The 25059-nt window shown below is 35.4% G+C and overlaps 1 protein-coding gene across 1 annotated transcript in view; it reads right to left on the bottom strand.

Annotated features, from left to right (window-relative positions):
* Positions 1–25059, bottom strand: part of MALRD1 (MAM and LDL receptor class A domain containing 1) — a 248160-nt gene that overhangs the window by 55294 nt on the left and 167807 nt on the right. Inside the window, exons 30-32 of the mRNA XM_027695630.1 lie at positions 23390–23551; positions 20570–20727; positions 13503–13704 (exon numbers count right to left, since the gene is read on the bottom strand). Coding sequence (XP_027551431.1) covers positions 13503–13704; positions 20570–20727; positions 23390–23551 — 522 coding nt within the window. The remainder of the gene's footprint in view (positions 1–13502; positions 13705–20569; positions 20728–23389; positions 23552–25059) is intronic.

A 25059-nucleotide genomic window follows, 5' to 3' on the forward strand; every position in this document is an offset into this window, starting at 1 on the left:
TTGGTACTGTATTTTAGCAGATAGTTAAGAATAGTAGCTCATAAAGGTGTTAGAATTTGGTTTGTCATATAGAATTTGCATATAAGAATTACTTTGTATTTTTAGTTTGTACTTGCTCTGAGAAAAAAAAAAGAAAAGAATGTGGATGATGAATGAAAAGAAAAAGAACAGTACTGGAGATGGATTGCAGCTTTGAAAGAATCGACAGAGGAAGAAGACTTTGTCTAGGATTATGGACTTTGCCTTCCAATAAGGGACGTTACAAACTAAGTTAGAGTTTAATGTTAAAGCAGGGTTGTCAGGTTTTGTTTTGTAATGTTTGTAAAGAACCTACCCTCTTTTATCCCTTGTTCATTCCCTTACAAGGTTGTTACTCCTCCCCTCTTGTTAATATGCAATCGTAATTCCTCCCCTTTTGTCCATATCCAATCATATCCTTTCCTTGGTAAACCCCTCCTCCTATTTGTAATATTCCAGAAAGTTCCCCAGCTTCCCCTATATAAGAGGGAAGCCATCTTAATAAAGTCTTCACTCCTATTTCACCTACAACCTTTTTCTGACTCTTTGAGTGAACTTCCCCGTTTCCCTTATCCGGGCTGTGTTAAAGGATATGATTATATTCATTTGCAAATTTTTTTCTTTCTGTTACTCCTGACCCTTTCCTCACAGTGCCTAGGGGGGATTTAGACAGCAAAAATGACTTAAGCTGCAGTCAGTTCTGCTTAGACACGTGCTTTTGTCCTTGCATAGTCCTGGGCTGGTTTTTCTGTGCTTGTTCTGAGACAGTGGAAATCAACCCCAGTTCCAATACTTTTGACAGTCCTCTGGTTGCTTGTTTATGTTGCGGGAAAGATTGCATGTATAGGACATTTGTGAGCACTTCTGACCCAGTTTAATTTTCTATACCTGTCTGGTTCATGATACGTATGTTTCTAATATTTTTCTATCCAACTTTGTTCTGTAGCCTGAAATCCCCTCTTAAACTCAATAATTCTTGAATGTGTTACTTGTTATGAATCTGGTCGTGAGTGTTAAATTATTTTCAGGCTTTTGTAGCACTGATCAGTTTAGCCTTATGATCCCAATCATATAAATGAGCTTATGCATGCAAATAATCCCCCACTAAATTAAATATTTAGGCAAATGCTTAAATGCTTTATTGAATTGTGGATGATGATGATTGTTATTATTATTATTATTCCTGACTTTCATACCAGTTATTTTAGAGTGTGCAGTATTCACTGAGGGCAGCAAAGATGTGTCCAATTTATGGTAGAGGCTAAATTAGGGGTAAGGTTAACCAGGGGTCTTGTTGAGGTCTGTTTTATGTTTTCAATTCAAAATCATACCCTGAAATCAGCAAAATCATTTTAGATCAGAACCATGCATGAGATGAGGATATACCTCAAAGAACATAAAAATCTTCTCTTGCTTTTAGCTCATATTATGTATTAGTTCACATTTGTTTGGTTTCAGATACAATAGGAAAACTGTGCTCTGGATGGCATTTTGTAAAACATCAGGATTGCCATGGTCTACCAAAACTCCACTCCCAAGTTCAATCTATTTTCTTTAATTAAAGTAAGTTATAAATGCTTTTCTTAATTATAAATTAAATCTGCCTGGTAAAAATTTTGAAAATTTATAAAAATATTATTTTGTATATAGCTAACATTTAAAACAAACCAATTAGGAATATGCAAATGTAGAAAATCATTAAATAATTCCAACTGAAATCTCAAGCAACATTAATGCAAAACTAATTACTTGTATTCAAAACTATCATCTATGTAATTATTTATTTTAAGCTCATCATTATAGTATCTCCCACTGACATGTTTCTTTCTAAAGAGTGGCAATATTCATTCTGTTTTCTTGCCACTGGGAAGAATTTAACTAACGGGTTAACACTGCAATGTGGTTTGCAGTGAAAAATTAGCTGGCACTAATGAGGGACTCATCATAAATGCCCTCCATGCGCCGAGTCACACAGTGGTACACACCCAACTCAGCCATGGAAACTAACTTTAAACTTATGCATATGCATGAATCTTATATTCCCCTCTTGAAGATATATACAAAAGTTATTTAAACAGCAAAATCTGAAGTATGCTTTTTCGATGCAAATTGGACTATCTCTTTGTGGCCCACAGGTAATTTCTGTCACTTAATATTGTTAGATTCAACAATTACCTGATACTGGCATGCCAAGAAAATGTTTCCCTCACCTTTTCCCAAATGCAGAAAAGATGTTCCCAACACAGCACTCAGATGAGTGCCGCATGGCTCTCGTTTTCAGACCACGTTCAGAAGTGGAGGAGATATTGTACAGGTTCCTTTTTTAAAAAGCAGTATCTCTTTGAAACTGTTTAAAGATTTGGAGATAAATCTACTGAAAATGGTAAGTTCTAAGGAAGACAGGACAAAAGCTTTCTGTGTTCAGGCTGCATGACCACTAAAAAGCAGGACGAAATATCTTCAAGAATATGTACAGTATTTGCACACAGATGAAAAGTAAACTAAACAAAAACATTTTCAGCAAAAATAACTTCTGCACTGCAAAACAGTCTGAATTTAAATCTGCATGAAAAACAGCAGTAAATTGTTGATGTTCCATTACAGCTAAAGGAATCATGACTTTTTAAGTAGCAATATGAGTACATGTCCTTATTTATTTTACTTTGCACTCAGTCTTTTATTTTGCATTTATTTTTACCTTGCGTGTGGCAAATAACCAAAATTAAAGAAAGGGTTTAAGAATGTGCATAGAAAATCTACTTGTATATCATAAAAAAGACATTTTAATTAGCTCCTAATACCTGATTTTTAATTTGGTCCTATTCCTTTGTGAAACTTATTCACAACAGCTGTGCTGGCTGAGTTATTATCTAAGGACAGGAAGTGCTACTGCACAGGCACTTTCACACTTTTAAGATAAGTTAGGTAGCTGAGGTAGATAGAAAAACATAAAAATCAGACAAGTGCATAAAGCAAACAAAATTTGGCATGTACTGCTTCGTGAACTGTAATAACTAGAACTGTATATATCTGTATTTCATTGTCATCAGATCAAATAAGTTCTTTTACATACATTTTTATTGCAGTGTGCTAACCATCAAAACATGTTTACGGTAAATAGAGCTCATGAGCTGATGATTTAGAAGAAAGGAGCCTTTACAATATGAAAAGTATTAAGTCAGTGAGTGCTCATTGTCAAGGACATAATTACATGTTTGTGGGACAGGGATTTGTAGAAGGCTTACTGTTGTTTGATGAACGTTTTATATACACATATGCTTTTTTGTTGTATTATGGCTTTGTCATCCTTGGAGTGTAATGATCCTCTTTCCTGACTATAGAGCAAACTCCACAGATCAGCACTGCAAATATTTCATTCATGAATCACAGTGATTCAGTCAGAGGAAACCACAGAACTGCTATTACCCAAATGTTAATTTAACGTAAATGTTTATATTACACAGTCATTAGCACAGCAAGAAACACATAAACATGCTTAATTTGAATGAAGCAACACCTCCAGGCTATCCTCCTCTTTTCTGCCTTTCTTCTTCAAATACCAAGACCTTTGGTGCAGAGTAGGTCTCCATTTATATTTATATATCACCTGTAACAGTGAATTTTGGTGAAGACTAGTGAACATTGGCATTGAAGTCAACACCAGGAAGCATGGAATAAAGTTACCACATATGCTATTAGGCAGCATTAACTCAGTTGTATCAGAGCTCACTCTAAAGCCCATTTAAGTGAATGGGACAACTCATATTGATTTTAATGGGCCTTGCATCAGACCCTTGAAAACTAACAACCTGTCTGTATATTTGCATAAGTAATTTGCCTAGTTAATCTAATAAAAACAGTGGACCTATTAACGGTAGCTAAAAGAGGCCAAAAATAACCCCCTCCAATAGTTTACATTAGACAAGAGTATAAATTAATTACAGGACCAATCCAGTGCATTCATTAAGTTGAAATAGGTGTCAGTCCTCACTTTCACTTCAATAAACATTGGATCAGGGTATGAAAGCAGCCCTTTCAATGTGACTGCAAGGAAACAACCTTGTTAAAAAAATTAATCAGACCAAAGTTCCTCAAATACTTTAACAATCTGTCCATGAAATTTTATCAGTTTCAATAAAGCTTCTGCTAGAAAATAAAATGTTAATTTCCAAGCTTGTAAAAAAGAAGAAAAAAGGGGGAAATTGAGTCTGACCAATTGAGTCTTTAAGTCTCTCCCCTTCATGGCAAGACAGAGGTACGTGGCAGGGTGCTGAAAAGGGTCCCAGAGACCCTGTTACAAAGCTGGAATTAACAAAAGCAGAACTTGGCCCAGTGACTTCAGAGTTTTATATATCTTGTGCAGAATTTATTTTAAATGATCACAGTTTGCTAACATACAAACATAATGGAAAACGGACAGGTTTACTGCCAGTAAAATCAAGATATGATTTAGTTTTCACTCAGAGAACTAGTGCTTCTGAATGGAACACACTGACTACCTGTGACAGCAATATGGCAATATTTGCCATATTTCTGCTAAGAGTACAGGAATTGCTAGCTATGCCTGCTATTGTGATGGATTTATTTACTTGTTTATTTATAAGGAGCAATGATGAACTGGAGAGGCTCTGAAGCGTTAGTTTTCAAAAAAATTGAAGTGGGCTGAACTATAGGACAGGTTTCAGTGGAGGAAAGAACAGTTTCTTGGAATCAGCACATTTTCATAAGTGGGATGAAAGTATAACACTATCTTTTATTTCTCAACTTCTGAAAAAAGGTACAAATTTATCATTAGCAGTTGAGAAGAGCCCTGAAGAAAAGATTGATATAATGTCTGAGATAAATCTGGCTTGTGATTTACACTTTTCGAGGAGATGGGTAAGTTTTACATAAGGAAGAACCTGAGAGTTTTCAAAAATTATTTCTCTCCATCCTCCAAGGAAATATGCTGATTTTTATGAACGAACTTAGCAAGGCAAAATGCCATCTCTGTGATTTGAGGGTTTTTTTGGTGTAAACAAATGGGGTTTGGAGGTTCAATATTAATGAAACTATTTTAATACACTATTAATAAACCCAAAGACTTTTAATTTCCCAAAAGACATCTAGCTCGATTCAGAAGATTTCAGTATTTTGCACAAGTTATAAGAATGCCAAGAGAAACTGAAGAATTTGGACAAAGATAGTATATTTATTGATTTAAACTTACACAACATATTCAGGACTTGCCAATAATTATGCTAGTTTATACAGTGTGATTATCTTATCCTAAAATTATTCCCAGTTCCTTTTCTATGAAATCCACAAAAGTTTTTGGTTTTGGTGCCAGCTAAGTCTGGGCACTGGAAGATACTAGAACAGGCTGAAGAAGCTCCCTAAGGTACTATGTCATAATTTTTACTCTAAAAATGCAGAAATAACCTATCTCTGCCAAGCAAAGAGTATCTAAAGCATATACTGATTGGTTTCAGGCAAAAACTAATTAAGTAAAGAAACTGTTTACAAATTTCCCTGGTATCTCCAGTCCTCTATTAGTACTAATCTTTCCCCTTACCCTCCTTTGTTTTTATAGGCAGCCTCCCTCAACAGCTCCCCCTGATTCATTTCTTGCCCTTGAGGAAAGAAACTCCCTAAGTTTCTTCTTTTTATATCCCTGAGAAAAAAATAACCTGAGAGAGATTTCTGCTTCACTGCAAGCATGAGCAGACAAGCTCTCAGTGATTCCCTTGGCTCTGCAACTTAAAGAAATCAGAAGTCTCCTCTACAGAGTTTTCCCCCATGATCTAACACTGTAGTATCAGCCACTTGGGCAGTTAACCCTTCCAGTATTTCCTACACCCAGGCTCTCCGAGTTTCACAGGATCATTGACTCTAAGATTTTCTCAGATGAGTCCTGTTCTGCTGCAGAATTTTCTCAATGTTGCCTCACACACACACACACACACACACACGCAGGGACACAGACACACACAGGCACACCCCTCAGCAACATTCTCTCTGTGCCACTGGACTATTTTTTTTGCACAAACTTCACACAAACACCTGCTCTACTTTTTGGGTTGTCTCTTAATTAGATGCAAGTTTCATTTATGCTTTTCTAGTAATAAAAAGGGATCTACTCAAACTACTGGAGACCATATAAAATTATCTACAAATAGGCTTCTAGGCTATTTCATTATTTGATTAGTTTGCCCATAATGCTCATTGCTGGTCTGCCAGTTTAGGGTCTATATAGGAGAAACATTTTGGTCAATTCATATTTTGCTTCTTGTTCAATTCAGGATTCTTTATTTTGATAACCCTGAAAAAAAATGGTTTGGACATCTCCAAACTAACACTCAAAACTACAGAGGTTATTTTATTTCATTTTCTTTTTAGTTGGTGGGTAGATAGCATTATGCAATAAGAAGTAGTTATGCAGGTAGTTATCAAATACTTTTGAAGTATTTGGACACTGTAGCTATATGCTGTTTAGAAAAAATTCATAAAGGTAAATAATTTCATATTTAGAGGAGTGATCCTGAGATTAGCTCAGTTGGTGCCAATGACACCAAGGTCATGGGTTTGATCCCTGTATGGGCTGTTCACTTAAGAGTTGGACTCGATGATCTTTGTGGGTCCCTTCCAGCTCAGAATATTCTGTGACTCTGTGGTATCTGAATAGTGCGCACAGAGAAAACAAAACATTCAATTATCTCTCATCTCTGTATTGGAAAAAGTAAAAGAGAGCTGTGAGTAAAGAGTATTCAATAATGTGGTTAAAGATTGTCATTATGTATAAACACACAGATCCTGTTGCGAAGCAAATGGAAGACTGCGGCAGGAAGAACGGGGAAGGTTTATAAACAACCAGGATTCAAAGAGTGTGTTTCATGAAGCAGAGATAAAATATGGGGAAAAAGTCCTCAATATGTGGTTGAGCACTGGAACAGGCTCCCCAGGGAAGTGGTCAAAGCATCAAGCCTGACAGAGTTCAAGAAGAGTTTGGACAGTGCTCTCAGGCACATGGTGTGATTCTTGGTGATGGTCCTGTGCAGGGCTAGGAGTTGGACTTCATGATTTTTGTGGGTCACTTCTAACTCATTATATCCTCTGATTCTATGAATATATGCTATGAGAAACAAAGAAATAATAGCTAGCCAAGATGTTATGACACTATTTCCAAGCTTGTGTACCTTTGCTGTGTGGTTTCTTATCTGAAATCACAAGGGGAGTTACTCCCTTTTTTTGAAAATTAGATACCTTCAAGACACCACATATGATCTAAAATTATAGTGGTTCCGACTAATATTGATTTTTAAAACCTTGACCAGCCACATAGATTTTTATTTTTTCACTCTTTCTTTCTTTCTTTCTGCTATCTAACTATATGGAAATAGTCTTTATAGTCACTATTCCTTTATACTAAGTTATTAAATTAAGAAGTATTGGAATCTATCTTCATTCTGCTCATAAGCAGTTTGAAACAAATGACAATGATAAAGTTTAATTCCTTCCACCTTGAACAAAGACTATGGCCTTATAACTTTGGCCCTTGGGGACACCTTCCTTCTCACCTTCTGAACTTGCACTTATCATAACTTTTTGGTCTGATATACCATATATTCTGCTGTTGGTTGGAGGTCAATACAAATTATTTAACTGAAGGAACTTCAGGGTTGGATCTGTCAAGTATGCATCTACTGTGAGATCTGAAACTGTATTATGGAGAAGTCTTAAAGAAATCCTACCCACCAGACAAAAGAGTGAATCACCAAGGCTTAAATAAAAGTTTCATACATTTCAAGACCTGAATGAGAAAGCACGGAACAGCTTTTCTATTCATGAATATAAGCCTAGATTCATACAAGCAGCAGCATATAATTAAATTTCTGAATATTAAAAATTTCCCTGGTGTTAAAAGGAGAACAGACAAGTTCAAAGGAAAAAAAAACAATTGAGAATAATTATTATGAGACTATGTATGGCTCAAGAAGGTTGAATTACAAATGGCTGGCAACGCAGAATGCATTGGAGAAAGTATAGTTTCCCTTTTCTTATACTCTTTCCCAGGCAGGTTGGCGACAGGTTATATTTCTAGATGCACTTTTTCTTTGCTTACTATGGCTGTCCAGAAGTTCTGAGTGTGTTTATCCTAAATTTTGATTGAAATATTATTCCCTTTGTCATGAAGTTCTTTACAATATCACCCCTTCTAGAAAGTTAGAAAAGTTGATCTATAGGGATGGATGTAACCATATCTCATGACTGTCTTATGATGGCTCAAAGAAATTGAAGATTCAGTCTCTGGATGGTATTAGGTTTTATGGTACTGGGAAGCCTTTGCGCAAATTTTTTAAAAAGACCTTTATAGGTGGCTTGGACTTGAATGTAAAGCCAAAATCAGCCTTGTAATTCACAGATTCTGATTTGTTTCTTCTATTTGTTTCTTCACAATGAGTGAAAGCTTGCTTATAATAATAAGGATTATTTGAAACCTTTACAGAAGGTCTAATTTGTGCTACAGAGCAATGGGAAGACTTAGAAGAGTTATGGCACCTAAGTGAAAACTGTCAAAAACCACCAAATACTTTACTGTACTTCCACACCTAAAAGGAAAATCTGGCTCTTTTGCTGATAACCTATGTGATGAAGTCAAGAACTATAACAATGTCAGAGAAAAACTCAACCCACAGCAGTCTGGAAAATAGCAGTTTTTGTATTCACGCTTCCACCAGGATCAGATGACAGTGTTAGAGAGAACATGTCCTGTCTGTGCTGAGTGTTTTGCTTTATTTGAGTTGCCTTTTTATCTCCAGTGTACCTTAAATAATGATTTTTTCTACTGAAGCCAAACCTTCCAGATGAGAAGAAAGCTGCAGTAGGGTGTGGGGGGAAATTTGTAACAGGGACAGTTTTTTCTCATGTGTTAAGTTTATAGGCTAAAAAGACATTTTAAAAAAAAATGTTTTGTAAAGAAAGGAAATTATAAAAGTACAGAAGTAGAAGTAGCTTGAAAATAAAATAAAGAAAGATGATGAAAAGTAGTTCACAAAACAGAGGAAAAGGAAAATACTTCAGATAGCATTAAGCAGCTGCAGGAAGTAAACTATGAAGGCCAAACAGACTAAAAACAGAAATTAAAAAAAAAAGATACTGATAAGGAAAGATGGAGTTAAAGAATAGACACAAAGGCACATCCAGATTTATTTCATTCATATTAATTATTTCACTAAGCAATACTAATACTGAGCTGATGATAAGCATGACTGATGGTGGAAAAACAAATATGGCTTTCTCACTCTAGAGCCTCAGGCACTGCATGATATTTGCACTCCTATTTATACTAAAGATTCATCCCAAATATTCATTTAAAAGTGTCAGCACTATTTTCTTGAATAAACCAAAACATTAAGGCAATTACTTAAAGCAGTACAATTTGAGTTCACAAAGACCTGCTGCTAAATAGGGCCTAGTGGGTGACTTCACTGCATGAAAGAGCTGCAGCAGCGTTCAGTGCTGACTTTGTAGTGGGATTTACCTTCCAGTAGCAGATCTCCACAAGCACAGATATTTTGCTTGGGTGATCTCTGGAAGATATCACAAATATATTTACTATTTGTTTCTTGAGAATACTTTTCCAACACATAGAAGTGCTATTTAACTAATACATTTACTATTTAAATTACACAGAATTTATCCATCCAGTTTATTTTTCCAGTAATGAGTGAATGACAAAACATAGTATTCTGATTTTCATTAGCAGAATAAAGTTTGGATATTAGGCATTTTTGTGCTAGTGTTAGGATTTAAATTAGGTATATCCATAATTTTTAGAATTTCTGTGATGCCTCCTGTTTCAGCTGAACTAGAAATACTATGAGAAAGCTACTAATGAATACAAAATCTGATTCAATACTTTGGAAATTTTGGTCCATCTGAAATCAAAAATTGACATTTTTTTAACTTTTATTTTCAAAAATTAAGACATTAAATAAAAATAAAAGGTGTTTGGGTTTTTTGGTTTGTTTGTTTCAAATCAAGCAATTACTTAAAAGTTTAATAAAAATTATTAGAACTGAGTAACAACTAAATTCCTTGGTTCGTAGGATGCACTAATTCCTGTAAAATAAGATCACACAATTTTATCAGCAGAAAGTCATGGACCTTGAAAAGTGGTAAGAGTACACCTCATTTAGAAGATAACTCTGAACTTGGCCAGATGCCTTGCCACTGACGGCTGGCGCTGCAGCTCCCTCTGCATCTGCATCAGCTAGAAGCTACTTCTGCAGTAGGCCTAGCTTGACTTAGCACTAGCCTGACCACAGTTTATTTAAATGTTCAGAAGTATTCTTGGATATCTAGAAACTCTCATGGCTAATGAGGGCTGACTACTTAAAAACATAAAACCACAGCTGAATTAGAGCTGCTGGTAATGGTTTATTACTTGGAGCTCCCAACCAGCTAAATTGTGATTGCTTCTATTTAGAACATGTTGCCTCAGGAAACCCAAAGTAATTAAAGAAAAGCTGAGAAATAGTAATACAGAGAGACAAGAAATATCTACAGTAGCAAAGCTACTTTCTGAAAGAATGTATGTTACATAAAATCTGTACCGCAGGTAATACACTTTTCTTTGAGCTAGGTCTTTGAATAAACATAATGAGCAAAAATCAAAGTAGGACTGACAATGGATTAGGTAAACTTTCCCACAGTATCTGTTACAGAAAAATATTCCTGCTGAAATATCTACAGGACAGTGCTTTTATACTATTTGAGGGTAATATCTTCAAATTTTACCATTGTAATGGTTTTGAGTTTAGGCCTTCCTTCCTGGTTGCCAGGAAGGAAGGACGGAAGTATTCCATCCTATTCCTTTTCGTAACCAAACATATAAATAGACGGAGAGAGAAGCTTCTTCCTCTCCTCCCTTCTGGGGAGGTTTGGAGACAGCAGACTCCTGCAGGTCGGTCTCACTCCTGTGGGGGAGCTGAGGCCTGGCCGGGCCTACAGGGCCTGTTGTTTCTGCTGATCTGGGGTCCGGTAGCGTGGTGGTGGCGTTTGGGGGATTGTGCTATCTCAAGGAAAATATTAAGATTTTCTTTGGCTAGTTCTTTATTGAGTGTGTATACCTGTTTTTTAGTCCCTTTTCCCTTTCTCTTTTCCATTTTCGGGTGTTGGGTTTTTTCTCTTCTGTGTGTATAGTTTTTGTAATTGTATATATATGTAATATAAGTGTAAATATATATATATATGTATTGCTTTAGTTCTCTCTTATTTTGGTTCTCTTGGTTTTTTTTCCTTTTCCCTTGGTTTTGGTGGGGGGGAGCTCTTGTGGTGGGGTTTGGAGACTTGGCAGGGAGCCAGCTCTAAACCACCACAACCATGTAAATTTTGAAGCAGTTATTCAGCAACAACTATTAGTGAAAAATAGCACCTCCTAAGTAGCTGCTCTTTGTTGGGAACAGTATTAAAAAGTCAGATATAGGTTCTTCTTCCTAAACTTCTGTGGTTTATTTTATTACATGGGTTTTGTGCAGTTCTCTTGCCTCCTCACAAGCACAGACTTGGCCTACCTGGCTAACAAAGATTATTAGGATAGAACTTTTCCAGGGGCAGTACAAACCCAATCTTAAGTAACAGCATCTAGATATAGTTTTTTGTCTGGAGAGGAGATTATTTATCAAGTCACAAACTCCATGTAGATAGGGCATGAGTTTTTGGCTTATTCAACAATATAACTAACAAATTTTCTTAAGCCCAAACTTATGATATATTGTATTTGTAAGAGAGAGAGAGTGTGATACAAGTGAGATACTTTGAAGTATTCTACAGCTGGAAAATCTCTAGAGAAAAATAAGGTGATTAGAAAATGTTGCTTCATTAAAATTACCTTATTTGTGTAGTTATGATTATTTCAGAATTCCTTAATATACACTTTCCATGGAACATTTTTTTCCTTTCTCTGAATTCAGGCTTGTTCATAATAAATTACCAAAGTGTAAGTTCCACAAAATTAGAAAATTGAGTTGTATAAATTGTTGAAATATAGAACTAGGTCTTCCAGTTAATTACAGGTACTTAAAATATATAATTTGAAAATTTCCCTATTATGCTATATTATGCATGAAAATGCTTATGTAATTCTTAAGACATGGCTAACAAAGGTGATTTACATAATAAGGGTAGAACAATTGCCTGTTTATGTACATAGCCTGCAGCTCACTGAATAACATTCCAAAATATTATTTGCCTGAGCCTATTCTGACAAAATAAACAAACCTTTTGTTGAGCTTAAGACTGAGTAAATGCCACCTGTGTGAACATATTCTTTCACTTTAGGCTTTAATCAGCATGTGGTTAATTCTTCAAGGAGGTGCTTACCACAATAAGAATAATAAAGAAAAATTGTTTGGAACAGTATGACAACTAGTTCATACACAGGCTATCCTATCCAAACAAGAGTTGTTTAATAGGAAGGAAAGTATCCAAGATTTTTATAATCTTAATATTGGCATTTATTTAACCATAATCATTCCTACTTGTTCCTTGTAAATGAAGTTCTGCACAAGGAGTTTTCTGTTTCTTTGGTTTTCTTCCTCTCTTGACTTTTCAAAATAAGGAATGGCCAGTATTTCTATTAGAATCTGTATTTGCAAATACATTGCTCTTTTTCTGATACTGTATCGTGCTGTATTTTGTTTGCAGAGTAAAGCACTGCCTTCCACACAGAATAAACAGGGCATTATCAAACATTAGAATTTTTTTCTACGCAGATCAAGTCACTTAAATTGTCTAGCAGAAGTGAGATTGTAAACTCTCAAGAGCCTGGCAGTGAGGCAAATACATGACACTGCTGAGATATTTTATGAAGAAAATGAAGATAAAAGAACTAACGTATTTTAAAATAATTGTGAACCACTTTGATATTCATTCCTCCCAAAATAAAACCTTCACTAATTTTTTTTCATACGGGAGAAAACCAATGTATTTGAATGATGGTAGATCCTTCTCAACTACGGTTCCTAAGAGCACTAAGAGGCCCTAAATGGAAGTAATATTCTGAGTTGGTATAATTATTCATATATTCAACTTCTAGCTATAATACAAAACTGTCATCCACAAACCATGAGAAAATAACTTTATTCAGACACTGCACTCAGACAACAAATAGATAGGAGCCCCTCTAATAGGTATAATGGCTTTCCTTTAGGGAAAAAATGAAAAAAATTGCCATGAGGGTCATACATGATAAATTTGATCTTCCCTTTTCACATTTTTCTTTCCTTTGAAAAACACATACTTCTTTACATGATTATGCTGCACCCATTTCTTTTCTACTTTTTTTTTGGAATTAAGTAAAAGCATACAACTATTGTAATAATTTCAAAAGGAAAATATTTCAGTTTTTGTAACTGTGATACACATTGAAATATGAAATGCCACAATTTTCCTTTCCCTCTGAAAAGAAAACATGTATTAGATATATTTGTGTAATAGCATACCTCCATCAATGCATTCTGGGGTGAAAGAAATATCATCTAGAGCAAATTCTGTGGGTTCACTCCACCCCACTTCAGCTTCGAAGGCAACTCTGAAAGGGCTGTTACTGGAGAGGACTACACTTGCATACATCCATTTGTTTTCTTCGTTTCTACTAGAAGACCACATAAGAATATCCATTCCATGTTCTTCAACTGTGTATACCTATTGATGACAAAACCCAAGAGATGCAACTGAATCAGCATTAAGCAACAGGAAAGCGGGGAGCAAGTGGAACACAGTCCAGCAGTGCAGCTCCTGCCTGGGTATTACTTAGTTATGGTTGAAATCTGCATCCTATTGGTGATGACCAGATGTTACTGAATAATTTTGCTAATGCTGGTTCAGCTTTAGCTGAAAATCAAAAGAACTGTTAATACAATCATTAATATGAAAATCTACAGACAATCTCAACCTGATGTATAGAAGTTAATGAGAAAAGACTTAACCCCAAATTAATTTAAAAATTGAAGAAAAGACTGAAAAGGATCTTGAGCTATCCTTTCATCTCTAAAAGGTGACCTCCTTATAGTTGATAGACGGAATGAAGATTTTAGAGATAAAAATAAAAGGCTTAGCAACTATGGATTGATGGCTGTTATCTGGTACAAGCAATTTATAATAATATGTTTTAGACAGTCACAGAAAATTATTGCAAGCATATTTAGCAAAGCCATGAATAAAAATAATTAAATAGTGAAAACAATAGGTAAGACAAAGAATGAAGCCAATTATCCAAGAATTGGTGAATTTATGCCAAGCACATGAAACTGAAGAATACAGAGGTAATTGCTCTTCCCACTCAAGTATTCAAAATCCTTATGCAATCTAAACCAGGTCAAAAATAATGAAAAAGAACCAGAGTAAAGAAAATAAGTATACTCTAACCATTCCAGATGATAACTATTTCTTTAAGAGCCTGAATATTTTAATCATTATCCTCTCCTCATCACTTTCAATAACACATTTCTCTTAAGCCTTTAAACTAATTTTCCAGTGACCCATAGGTTCATATTACCAATTGAATGTCCCAGTTCAATGACAGAACAGAAAACCTGAGGCCCAAGAAAGTTATAAACTTAAACCTGTACTAATGATCTGTATAACTAAATAACTTTGATTCTCCCAGTCATCCTAGTAGGACAAATAAGCTAAAAACCCAAATGGCATCATGAACCACATACTTTGTAGAACCTGGTGTATTGATTAAAATATCTCTGATGCCTGACGCTCTTGCAAGTTATTTCATTTTTAGAGCAGGTGAGCATCAAGAATACTGATATACAATAATCCAAGTCAGGACCTAATTTAGTCAAGCCTGATGTTTGGTTAAAGGACTGTGTAAGAGCAATATTTTAGACTCTCTCCCTAAAAGCATGCATATTGCAGGGCTAAAAGGACAGGTTTCAAGAAGAAATAGCTGATTCAACCCATACAATAAAATTAAGAACTATTTGTACCACTTTTTCAGGCTCTAAGGCCTTAATAAGTTGAAACCCTTGATTAGAATAACTCTACGTGTGAAGTTAGGACTAAGTTACAGTACCTGCGTGTGTCTCTAGAACCATTCACTATTCTACCAATCATGAAAGACAACAATCTTGATGATCTAGAATTTTACAGCACATAATAAGGTTAGTGTGGTTTTAGCTATTACTTCATCATTCAGTATTAATTTCTCCTAAAAAATGAGAAAATATCACTTTCAATATATCTCATTGTTAAGTCTCACAGCTGCACAAATACATGTTGGGAAAGTGGGAAGAATGAAAAGCATTTGAAGACAGTACTGGAATCTCTCTTACAGGACAATTAAAGATTGTTCTATTGTTTAAAACCATATTTTTTTCCTACTTCTTTTGGTCAGGTTAGTAGGAGAAGTTTATAGTACTAAAAATTTCAAGACACAATACTTGCTTGAACAGTTCTATGTAAGAGAATTGCATCATGTCCATACAAAGCCTGCTCTCAGATGGAGCATGGAATCATTCTGTGTACATACAGATCAATCCTGCAGTTCAAACTCAGTACAAACCATAAATCAATCAGGAAACCTGCTGTATGTTTACTGGCCAATGTGTTTGGAATGGCACAAAGCCAAGCTGGGTTTAAAGTGTGACATTTTCATGACATTAGCTACTGTTCACATAGATGCAAAGTAATTTTATATCCTTGCCTGTCTTTTCCTTGAGATTTAATTTATATTTACCAAAGAGTAAGGATGTGCAGATATGTAATTATTATAGATAATTTTATATGTTGTAGTGATTTATGTGGCTCTGTGCTCAGTTTGACTAAAGTTTAAACCTGGTGTATGGTTTCTTACAATAATCACACAGGTAATCTGAGGAAACTGATAGCATTTAGTGGAAATCACTAAACTGGTTCAGTGGAAATCTCAGTTGAGCTCCCAGCTCTGCTTCATTTGTCATTCCACTACTGGCCAAAATACTTCTGAATACTTTTACTTCAATTCTCCAAGTCTTTCTGTATCCATAACTATGCCAGGAATTGATCTGTGTTCTTAAATGTCTTCTAAAAAATTTAGATGAATTTTTGAAAAGAATAATACATGTTTGAAAATGCATGCTAAATCCAGTGGAATTAAAGGAGAGTTCAGAAAAATGGGAAGCCCAAGGACTCTGTACCTTTAGCTGGGTACAGATCTTATTCTCTTAGAGGTTGTGCCGAGTGAAAGTGAAGAAATAACTGTAAGATATAATACTATATTCTTTCCTGAGACTACCCATGTCACTGAGAGTTTGAAGCGTCTTCTAGGTCAGGAAGTACATTAAGTGTACACAAGATTTTTGCTGGCCTGTGTAAAAATATACAGCACATGAAATGTAGAGCAAATTCTCATAGATAAGATCTCCAGTCACTAAAGAAAAAGGAACTAGAAGTGCTTCTTTTCTGTACTCATAGTGCACATTTCAACTGCACAATTCCATTGTCATAAACTCTATAATTTGTTCATAGAGAAACCAAAAGCATAGGCTATTATTATTATTATTATTATTATTTTTAAAAAGGGCACAATGTTTACAGCAACTTTTGAATTAACATGGAATGGATGCTATTTGAAAGAGATCTGAATACTAATGCTTCAGGACTTCAGTCAACTATTTGCCAACAGGAGTAGAAATTGCTTTTCATTATTAAGTACAAAACCACTAGTTTTCCTCAGAAGTATGTGGTGACAGCATTGAGAGGGAAGTTATTCAGCACTAAACACATAGTTGGTCTAATATATCAATTAATATGCTCTGAACAAGAATAACTCTTAGTACAAACAAATTTTGTTGCATTATGATGCAAAAGTAAAAAAAAAAAAAAGCCCCATATTTCTCTTTGCATATTATGACTATTTAGTTGCATTTAATGATGCAGGAGAGCAGTTTCAGCAAGGAATGATTGGGTTTTTCACATCTCTTCGTTTTCATTGGGGATCTTTTTGATCATCTGTCAGTTAGACTGAAAATATTCAGCTTTTATTGTGCTTTAGCTTTCTTTGCCCATTTATTTTGGAAGTTTTTCATACAGTTGAGAATTAAAACCAAAATTAATTCCGTATGTGATAGTATAACTGATATATCAGTTTTCTGCTTTGGTATTTGTTGATACTAACAAAACTGAGGTATAATAGATTTTATTATAGGACAGGTAAATTCTACTAAAAAATCCTGAATTTGTTATTGTTTCAAATTAATGTTTAAATGAAATTTTTTATTACTTTAAACAAAGGTTTAGAGAAATAAAGAGAAAAGAGGCAAGTAATTTTTTTAAGTGCTTCTCTATTGTGAGAATGAAATGTGATACAATTTTGTAATCTGATTTTTGGACTTTGGAGAAACAGTTTCAGTTTGACTCTGGTGTAGGTTCAGTCCAAGGAAAATATGCAATGATAACTGCCAAGGAACATGAGGAGTTCAAATGCATGATCTTAAGGATGTAAAGCAGAAAACATTGCATCATTATTCATTGGAGTCAGTGGAAAGTTTCCTCAGCTGATCAAGCCTCTGGTGCCTAATGAAGTGAAAATACAGGTTGTCTTTCTCAAGATTTTCCTTCTTCCTTGGCTGGCAATTAAAGGCTACGTGTTGTAAACAATGGGAGAATACATCTCTTATTAGGCACCCTTTAGATCTGCATTGGCTTCTCAGTTATTAGGCAGTTCAGGTGGAACATAGCACCACCCAGCATGCCAACTGCTAGATTTAGGCAAGATCAGGAAGATAATTATCTTGAAAATCAGGATAGGGTACAGGATAGCCACCTGAGTCGTAGCTGCTGATGACTATAGCAGTCAGAAGTAGAAAACAGCAGTTTATATTTCATGACCTTCAAAAGTACATGCACTTTCACCATTCCCAGATGAAATAGAAGTTGAAAGAAGGATTCAGAAGTTTCTAACACACAGGACATTCCGTGCAGAATTGGAACTAAGTCATGTTTTTGAGGCAGGGTAATGGAATTTTCTGAAGAATGTTGTTCTCTGCAGATCAGCTAGATCAGTATTAGTCTGGAGCACAGTCTTACCAGACTGATACAGAGTTGTTCAACGGGACTTCGTTACAACTTGTTTGGTCAGGTTTTTTTGATTGCTTGTTTTGGTGTGATTTGTTTGTCTGGTTGGTTTTGTTTTTTTCATTACATACCATAGAGTGAGATTCATCTTGCTAGCTTTTTTCTCTTTCACATCTAAAATTGTTTTCACTATCAGGCTCGCTCGTACACAATTCATGGGACGCTGTGCAGGGAGATGGTGTAGTCTCTGGAGCTATTAAGTGCCACACAGCTATACCTTTCCAGGGCTTAGAGTTGCTTTTTAGGGTAAAAATAAGATTATTCCTATAACTTTACCTTATTTTGTGTAGTTCTACCACATCTACTTCCTATACCAATACAGTCTTCCTTTTTATCTTTCTTTTTTATGGATTCCCTGTATGTCATTTTAGTCACACACCTCAGCACGTCCTATCTGTAGTCCTTTTTTTTTTTAGTTCAGACTTGACCAGAGAGCTGCCTTTTAGATAATAGCTATAACATCAGCTTTTGTACTGATGTTATTATATTGCAACACATTATTCAGACTTCCTATTACAGTTTGACTTCTTTCACCTCCAGTGCAAACTGAAAAAAAATCTTTACAGAGCTCTTGATTTAGAAGTTCTGGGCTGTTGACTTTATTGCTTTTTTTTTGTTTGTTCTTTTTGGACTTTTTTTTCTTTTTCACTTGAATGGTTACAGAAAATTTATATTCTTGATTTAATACCAGCAAGAGTTGATGCTTGAATAGATTATTAGTTTGATAGAAAAGAGCAAAATGTCCATATGGGTAAATTGAGTCTGTGACAGGATGATATTCCTTGCTGAGTGCTTCAGTCTGTTGTGCATACTGTTACATTTCTACATAAAGAGTGCATGTTGCAAAACCATAAACAGGGAACTTTATTTGTATGTGGAAGTAAGACGATTCTTTATAGATCTCTTTATGAAATTGAAGGCAATGAGAGTTAATTAAACTAGTCTGTTTAAAATGAAAAAGAAAAAATATTAAAAACCAGGCTCTGTGTGACCATCTGCCTACTATCTCACACAGAGGCCACACACACCTACTTATTCAGAGACACTAAGTGTTCTGTGAAGCTTGGAAACATTCAGAAGCTCCTTCAAAAAGTCTCACTGTCAATCTTGCACACTGTAATGTCCAAGATACTTGAATTTAAACAAATAGATAATAGATAATCTCATAGTATTTAGCTATCAACAGATTAAAAAAAGGAATTTGTTTGCTTTTTACTGCTGCTTATACTAACTTCATGCAATACAGTGGGTTATTTTTTTTATTATTAATTGTTTACAGCAATACTCAGAGGATTCATAAACTAGGTACTAGAGATGAAATGGAGATGCAAATCCCATCCAGAAAAAGAATACTTAAAAAAAAAGACAAAGTGTGAAATGAAAGTTAATATTATTCTTTGGCGAAGAAGAAGTCTTCTCATGGTGGGTGGTTGATCAGTGACAGAGGTTGCCCACAGAGTTTGAATAGTCTCCACTTATGTCCATTTTCAAAACTGGGTAAATTCCTGAGCCACTGGGCATGATCTTGTAGCTGACCCTACTTGGAGCAGAAGGTTGGACTGGAGACCCCCTGAGGCCCTTTCAGCCTAATTGAACTATAACCCCATGGATTGTGCTATGATTATCTTTTCCAGTGAAGAAAACAGTGGTACAAACTTCCTGACTTAATTTGAGGTCCAAGGCCATAAAGATATTCTTGTTCACTTTTAAAATAGACTATCTTAGTTCAGAAGTTTGATAGCATATGCACATTTTTCTATTCTGTCCAAATTAAAAAACAAACATAACCTGTATTTTCAAAATCTAACAAACCACCACAGATAGGAGTCTTGCCCAGACCACTTAATAAGGAGCTGTGTAACATATTTATTCAGTGAGTCCCATGAAATGAGTTTTTTGCCAGGGGTTCACATCACTGCTTGAACTGTTACTAGAGTACTTAATAACCAAAGAGGTACCCTTTAAGGATGCTTGGGGAACAGCAAGATGACATTTTCATAGAAGTTTGAGCTATAATTGTTAATACAGTTAAATACCTTATTTACAGTTGTTTTAATAAAACACCCTTTACACATGACTATATTAATATTTTAAAAACTTTTATTTTAAACCATTAAACATTGGAAACCATTTCTATTTTATGTAAATGAGTGAATTGTGCAGAGAACTGTGCTGATATTGGGCAGGTTTAATTATAGCAGTTAAATGTGCAGTGTTAATTCTTACATATGTAACAAAAGGACTTCAAGTGGAACCAAAACTAAAGTAGAATTGTCGCTTGATCTTGTCAACAAAAATTTTGTATATAGGTGTAACTGCAGTGAAGTTGTGATGAGGTATTGTTAACATGAATTCCTGAGATTTTGTTAATTCTAGACACAAAAATGCAAACAGTACTAAAGCAAGTGTTATTATGATGTAGCAGAAGTGCTTTTTCTCTTACCTTTAAGACTCCTGTTTGCCTAGAAGCAAACATCCAGAACCAGAACCGAACCCTACAGACTCCAAGACTAGCTGGGAAGAATTTGGTGGTAGTTATCCTTGCTCTGTTTCCTTCCTTCTGGGCAGATGAGTTTACATACAAAAACCTCTGTCCTTTACCTTAATAAAAAGATAAAAAACATTTGGAGCTTTTCAATACTATTTTATGCTTCAGATTATAAGCATTTGTAAACACATAGATGCTAACATTTTTTTAATCGTTTTTTACCACTCACACGTATACCATACCTTGGTTGTATGGAGATCTTCCATGTTAATGCTTTGCATGTTTCATAGGATAATAGAATAGTTTGAGTTGGAAGGACTCTTAAAAATAATCTAGTTCCAATCCTCACATCATGGGCAGGGATGCCACCTACTAGAGCAGGTTGCTCAAAGCCCTATCCAGCCTGTCCTTGAACACTTCCAGGGATGGGGCATCCACAGCTTCTCTGGGCAACTTTTCCAAGTGCCTCATCACCTTCTGAGTAAAGAATTTCTTACTAATTTATAATTTAAATATCTCCTCTTTGGTATAAAACTGTTCCCCGTTTTTCTAGATGTCCCTTGGGCTAGATAGAATCATAAAATAATCTGACTTGGAAGAGATCCACAAGGATCACCAAAGTCCAACTCCTGGTCCTGAGCAGGACACCCCAAGAGTCACACCATGTGCCTGAGAGCACTGATCAAATGCTTCTTGAACTCTGTCAGGCTTGGTCCTGTGACCACTTCCCTGGGGAACCTGTTCCCATGCTCAGCCATCCTCTGGGTGAAGAACATTTTCCTAATATCCAACCTAAACTTCCCCTGACACAGCTTCACACCATTCCCTTGGGTCTTCTCACTGGTCACCAGACAGAAGACATGAAGCAATACAAGAAACATTTAAACCAATATGAGATTCCTCCACACAACGTTGTGCCAATGCACTTAATACATAATAGATACAATACTACAGACTTATTTATATTGCTATAATGGCATACATGCTCTGTACACTGAATTTATATGCTTAGTAACTAGATAAAATTAATTTGGAACAAGAAGGAATTGGATTTGGGTAAGTAATGGGCTGATAGATATTTTTGGACATTACAGGCCATCAGTATTTAAGCTGTTGGCAATTCTGACAAGAGATTTCTCTATAGCCAATGTGAATATTTCTTGCCTCGGCAATTTACAAGTAAATTTACAAGGAAAATTTACAAGTAATTTACAAGTAAAATTACAAGTCTGGGTAATTTTACAAACACATTTGCTCTATTTTTCTTTTCCTTTTGCTTCACTTTTTATTAACTTTGTTTTTCTTACAATTGCTGGGTAATTTCACAGAAACAAAGAACTAATTAAATGACAGAAATTGAAATAGAAAATCACACCAAATCTTGAAAAGCCAAGGGCTAGTTGTTTTCTCATCACATTACATCAAAGGAACAGCAAGAAAGCAAGTCAAACTACTTATTTGCAAGGGGCAGCTTGCCTGGAACAGCTGTTTCTACCTCTACATGTCTGTTCTGTTCCTTTCCAAGAGGAATGAACTTCCACATTTACAGGCTCTAATAACAACACAAACTAGTGTAGATGTCTGCAAAAGCTGTGATTTATGGTAGATAAGCAGTTCCCTCATGATCAGGTGTGCAGTTCCTGCAGCAGATGCAGAATCCTCTAAAGGAAAAGGGAGGATAAATGGGTAGAACAGAAATGGTTACAGCAACCCACGATAAGACATCTCTGTTGTTTTTGGAAACATAAAACACACAAAAAAAAGAATCAAGACCTGGAGATCATGCTGCTCACAAATCCAAAACAAAAGCAGTAGAGATTGTGATACTTCTAGATTGAATACTAATGATACTTTGCTGATTAGATGTGAATTAAGATAGGGTTTCTAACCATTAAGGCTTCTGGAAAGACAGCTAAGTACTTCTCAAATAGACATTGGTATATTTGTGATGGAAATTAATATCCCATCCAGATATACTGTATAATGTAGAGAATATATTATTTAATATTTATGTAATTCCATATATAATTATTGCTCAACTATCTACATAACACAGATTACTATAATTGCCTATAAATACACTTCATTCTTCTGACAATCAATAGGCATTCTGGTAGCAGTCTATCAGCAACATCTTGTGGAACACTTCAGTATTAAGATTTCTGGCAAGCCAGTGCCAGGGAGGTAAATTAAAGAAAGGTAGAAACCTTAAGCATTTCAGCCATTCTCTAAGGACCTACATATAATTGCATATTTTTCGAGAATTCATTAGGATGGTGCCACACTCCAGGAAAGGAAGATTTTTTTAAAATATTGACAAGGAGAAGAGTATTACTGTAGCTAGTTATACTTTCAGAAAATTTTAATATCAGAAGCTGACATTGTATAGATAAAATTTGTTATTGGAATAGAATAAAATTATTTCAATTGGAAGAGACCTATAACGATCATCTAGTCCAACTGCCTGATCAATTTAGGGCTGACCAAATTAAAACACGTTATTAAGGGCATTGTCCAAACACCTCTTAAACACTGTCAGGCTTGGAGCACTGACCACCTCTAGTGAGTCTGTTCCAGTGTTTGACCTTCCTATCGGTAACAAAATGCTTCCTAATGTCCAATCTGAACCTTTCTTATCGCGGCTTCGAACCATTCTGATGCATCAGCTGATCACACTGAGATTTGCTGTTACCTTGACAGGTAGTTGGTTGTGGTTTTTTTTAATTTGGTGAATATTTAATTTTCCCAAAAGTGATGTAGTACACATGGCAATACCTGGTGTGTGGTCAGTATGAGGACCCACTTGTCCCATAACAGCACTGTTGCTAATATTCCAGTCAAAATCATCATTAGGGTCTTGTGTTAATCCACATACACTTGTCCATTCTTGGTCTTGTGTTTCAAAGTTACAGCTTCCAGGAATACTTGTGTAGTAACCTGAAAATACAACAAGAAGTAAATTATCACCCCAGCTCTATGTAAAGATGCTATAATGAACATACTGTACATGGTAATGAAAAGGATTCTGTATAGCTAACACTGTGTTTCCCTGCATTTTGTGTATGGACATAAATATTATGTGGTAGTTAATGAGGAAAGAAAAAACTAATTCTTCACGAACACATATAAACTTTATTACAGATAAATGCCCATGTAACTCTTGATGACAAACTGAGGACTTCACCAAATTTAATTCTTATCCAAGGTGAATGGAGAGAATGATTTCCAGTCAATTAGCTAGCAAAACTGGACTGCACTTCTGCAGTGGCATATTTCATAAAGATATGTGGCTCATGCTTGTGCATGTTATGCCTGAAGGCAGTTTTATGATGAAAGAGATGTTTTAGTGATTAGGACACTAAATTCAGGAGATGAGAATGCTCAGTGGGAATTTGTCAGTGTATATAAACACTTACTGTGATGGTTTAAAGAAGACAAAGCCAAACACTTCTCAGTGGTGCCCAGTGTCAGGACCAGAGGAAATGGGTAAAAAATACAGGAAGCACTTTTTAAGGTTAAGAAAAAAACTTTTTTAACCATAAGGCTGATCAAACACTTACACAAGTTGCCCAGAGAAGTTATGGAGTCTCTATTTTTGGAGATATCCAAACTCTGACTGGCAAAGCCCTGTGCAACCTATTGCAGTGAACTCTGTTTCAAGCAGGGAGTTGAACTAGATGATCTCCAGAGGTGCCTTCCCACCTCAATCCTTCTGTGCTTTTGTTAGTACTATTCAAATGTACTGACCATCTGCACTGGCACTGCATTACAAGTGTCATGGAAGCCTAATAAAGCCCAGCCCCAACAACAAACACCATCACATGCAGGTAGGGCAAAGAAGGGAACTCATTCATCAAAAAAAAAATACAATTTTCTTGTACGTCTCTAACAAAATCAAAGTCCAAATTAATTTAGAATTTATGCTAATCAGAATACCTGACTTCAGGATTTTTACCCTAATATATTAACAGTGCTTTCAGAAGGCAATTATTAGTAAATATTTATAAACAGTATTTACTGGTTTGATAGTCATGTGACATATCTGTACCTCCTGGGTGCTTTATATTTTATGACTGAGCATAGCCTATTTAGAAGCCAACAGAAGAATTTTGTTCCGTTTATTGGAACAATTGCTTTTATTTCAATTATTCAAGCACACCTCCAGTTGGGTCATCAGCACTGAGGCTTCCTATTAATCAAATCTGTGTGTATAATTGGCTGCAATTAATGAAAATTGAAACTGCTTTTCATGTGTGTTTTTTTCACCTCGGTACTTTCACCAGGTAACTGAAAGAGAATGAAAATTTTGCGAGATTGCCTGACTGGACTGAATGAAGCATAGAGTAAGCAATTTCCATGACTTTATTTAAAACAAAAAAGCTCACCAGCCTACATGGATGCAGTTCATTTCATCCAGGTTCTGTTGTAAATCCTGTGCAGAGGAA

This window comes from Neopelma chrysocephalum, unplaced genomic scaffold (genome assembly GCF_003984885.1).
Source record: "Neopelma chrysocephalum unplaced genomic scaffold, ASM398488v2 Primary Assembly neopelma1_102, whole genome shotgun sequence".
Lineage (NCBI taxonomy): Eukaryota > Metazoa > Chordata > Aves > Passeriformes > Pipridae > Neopelma > Neopelma chrysocephalum.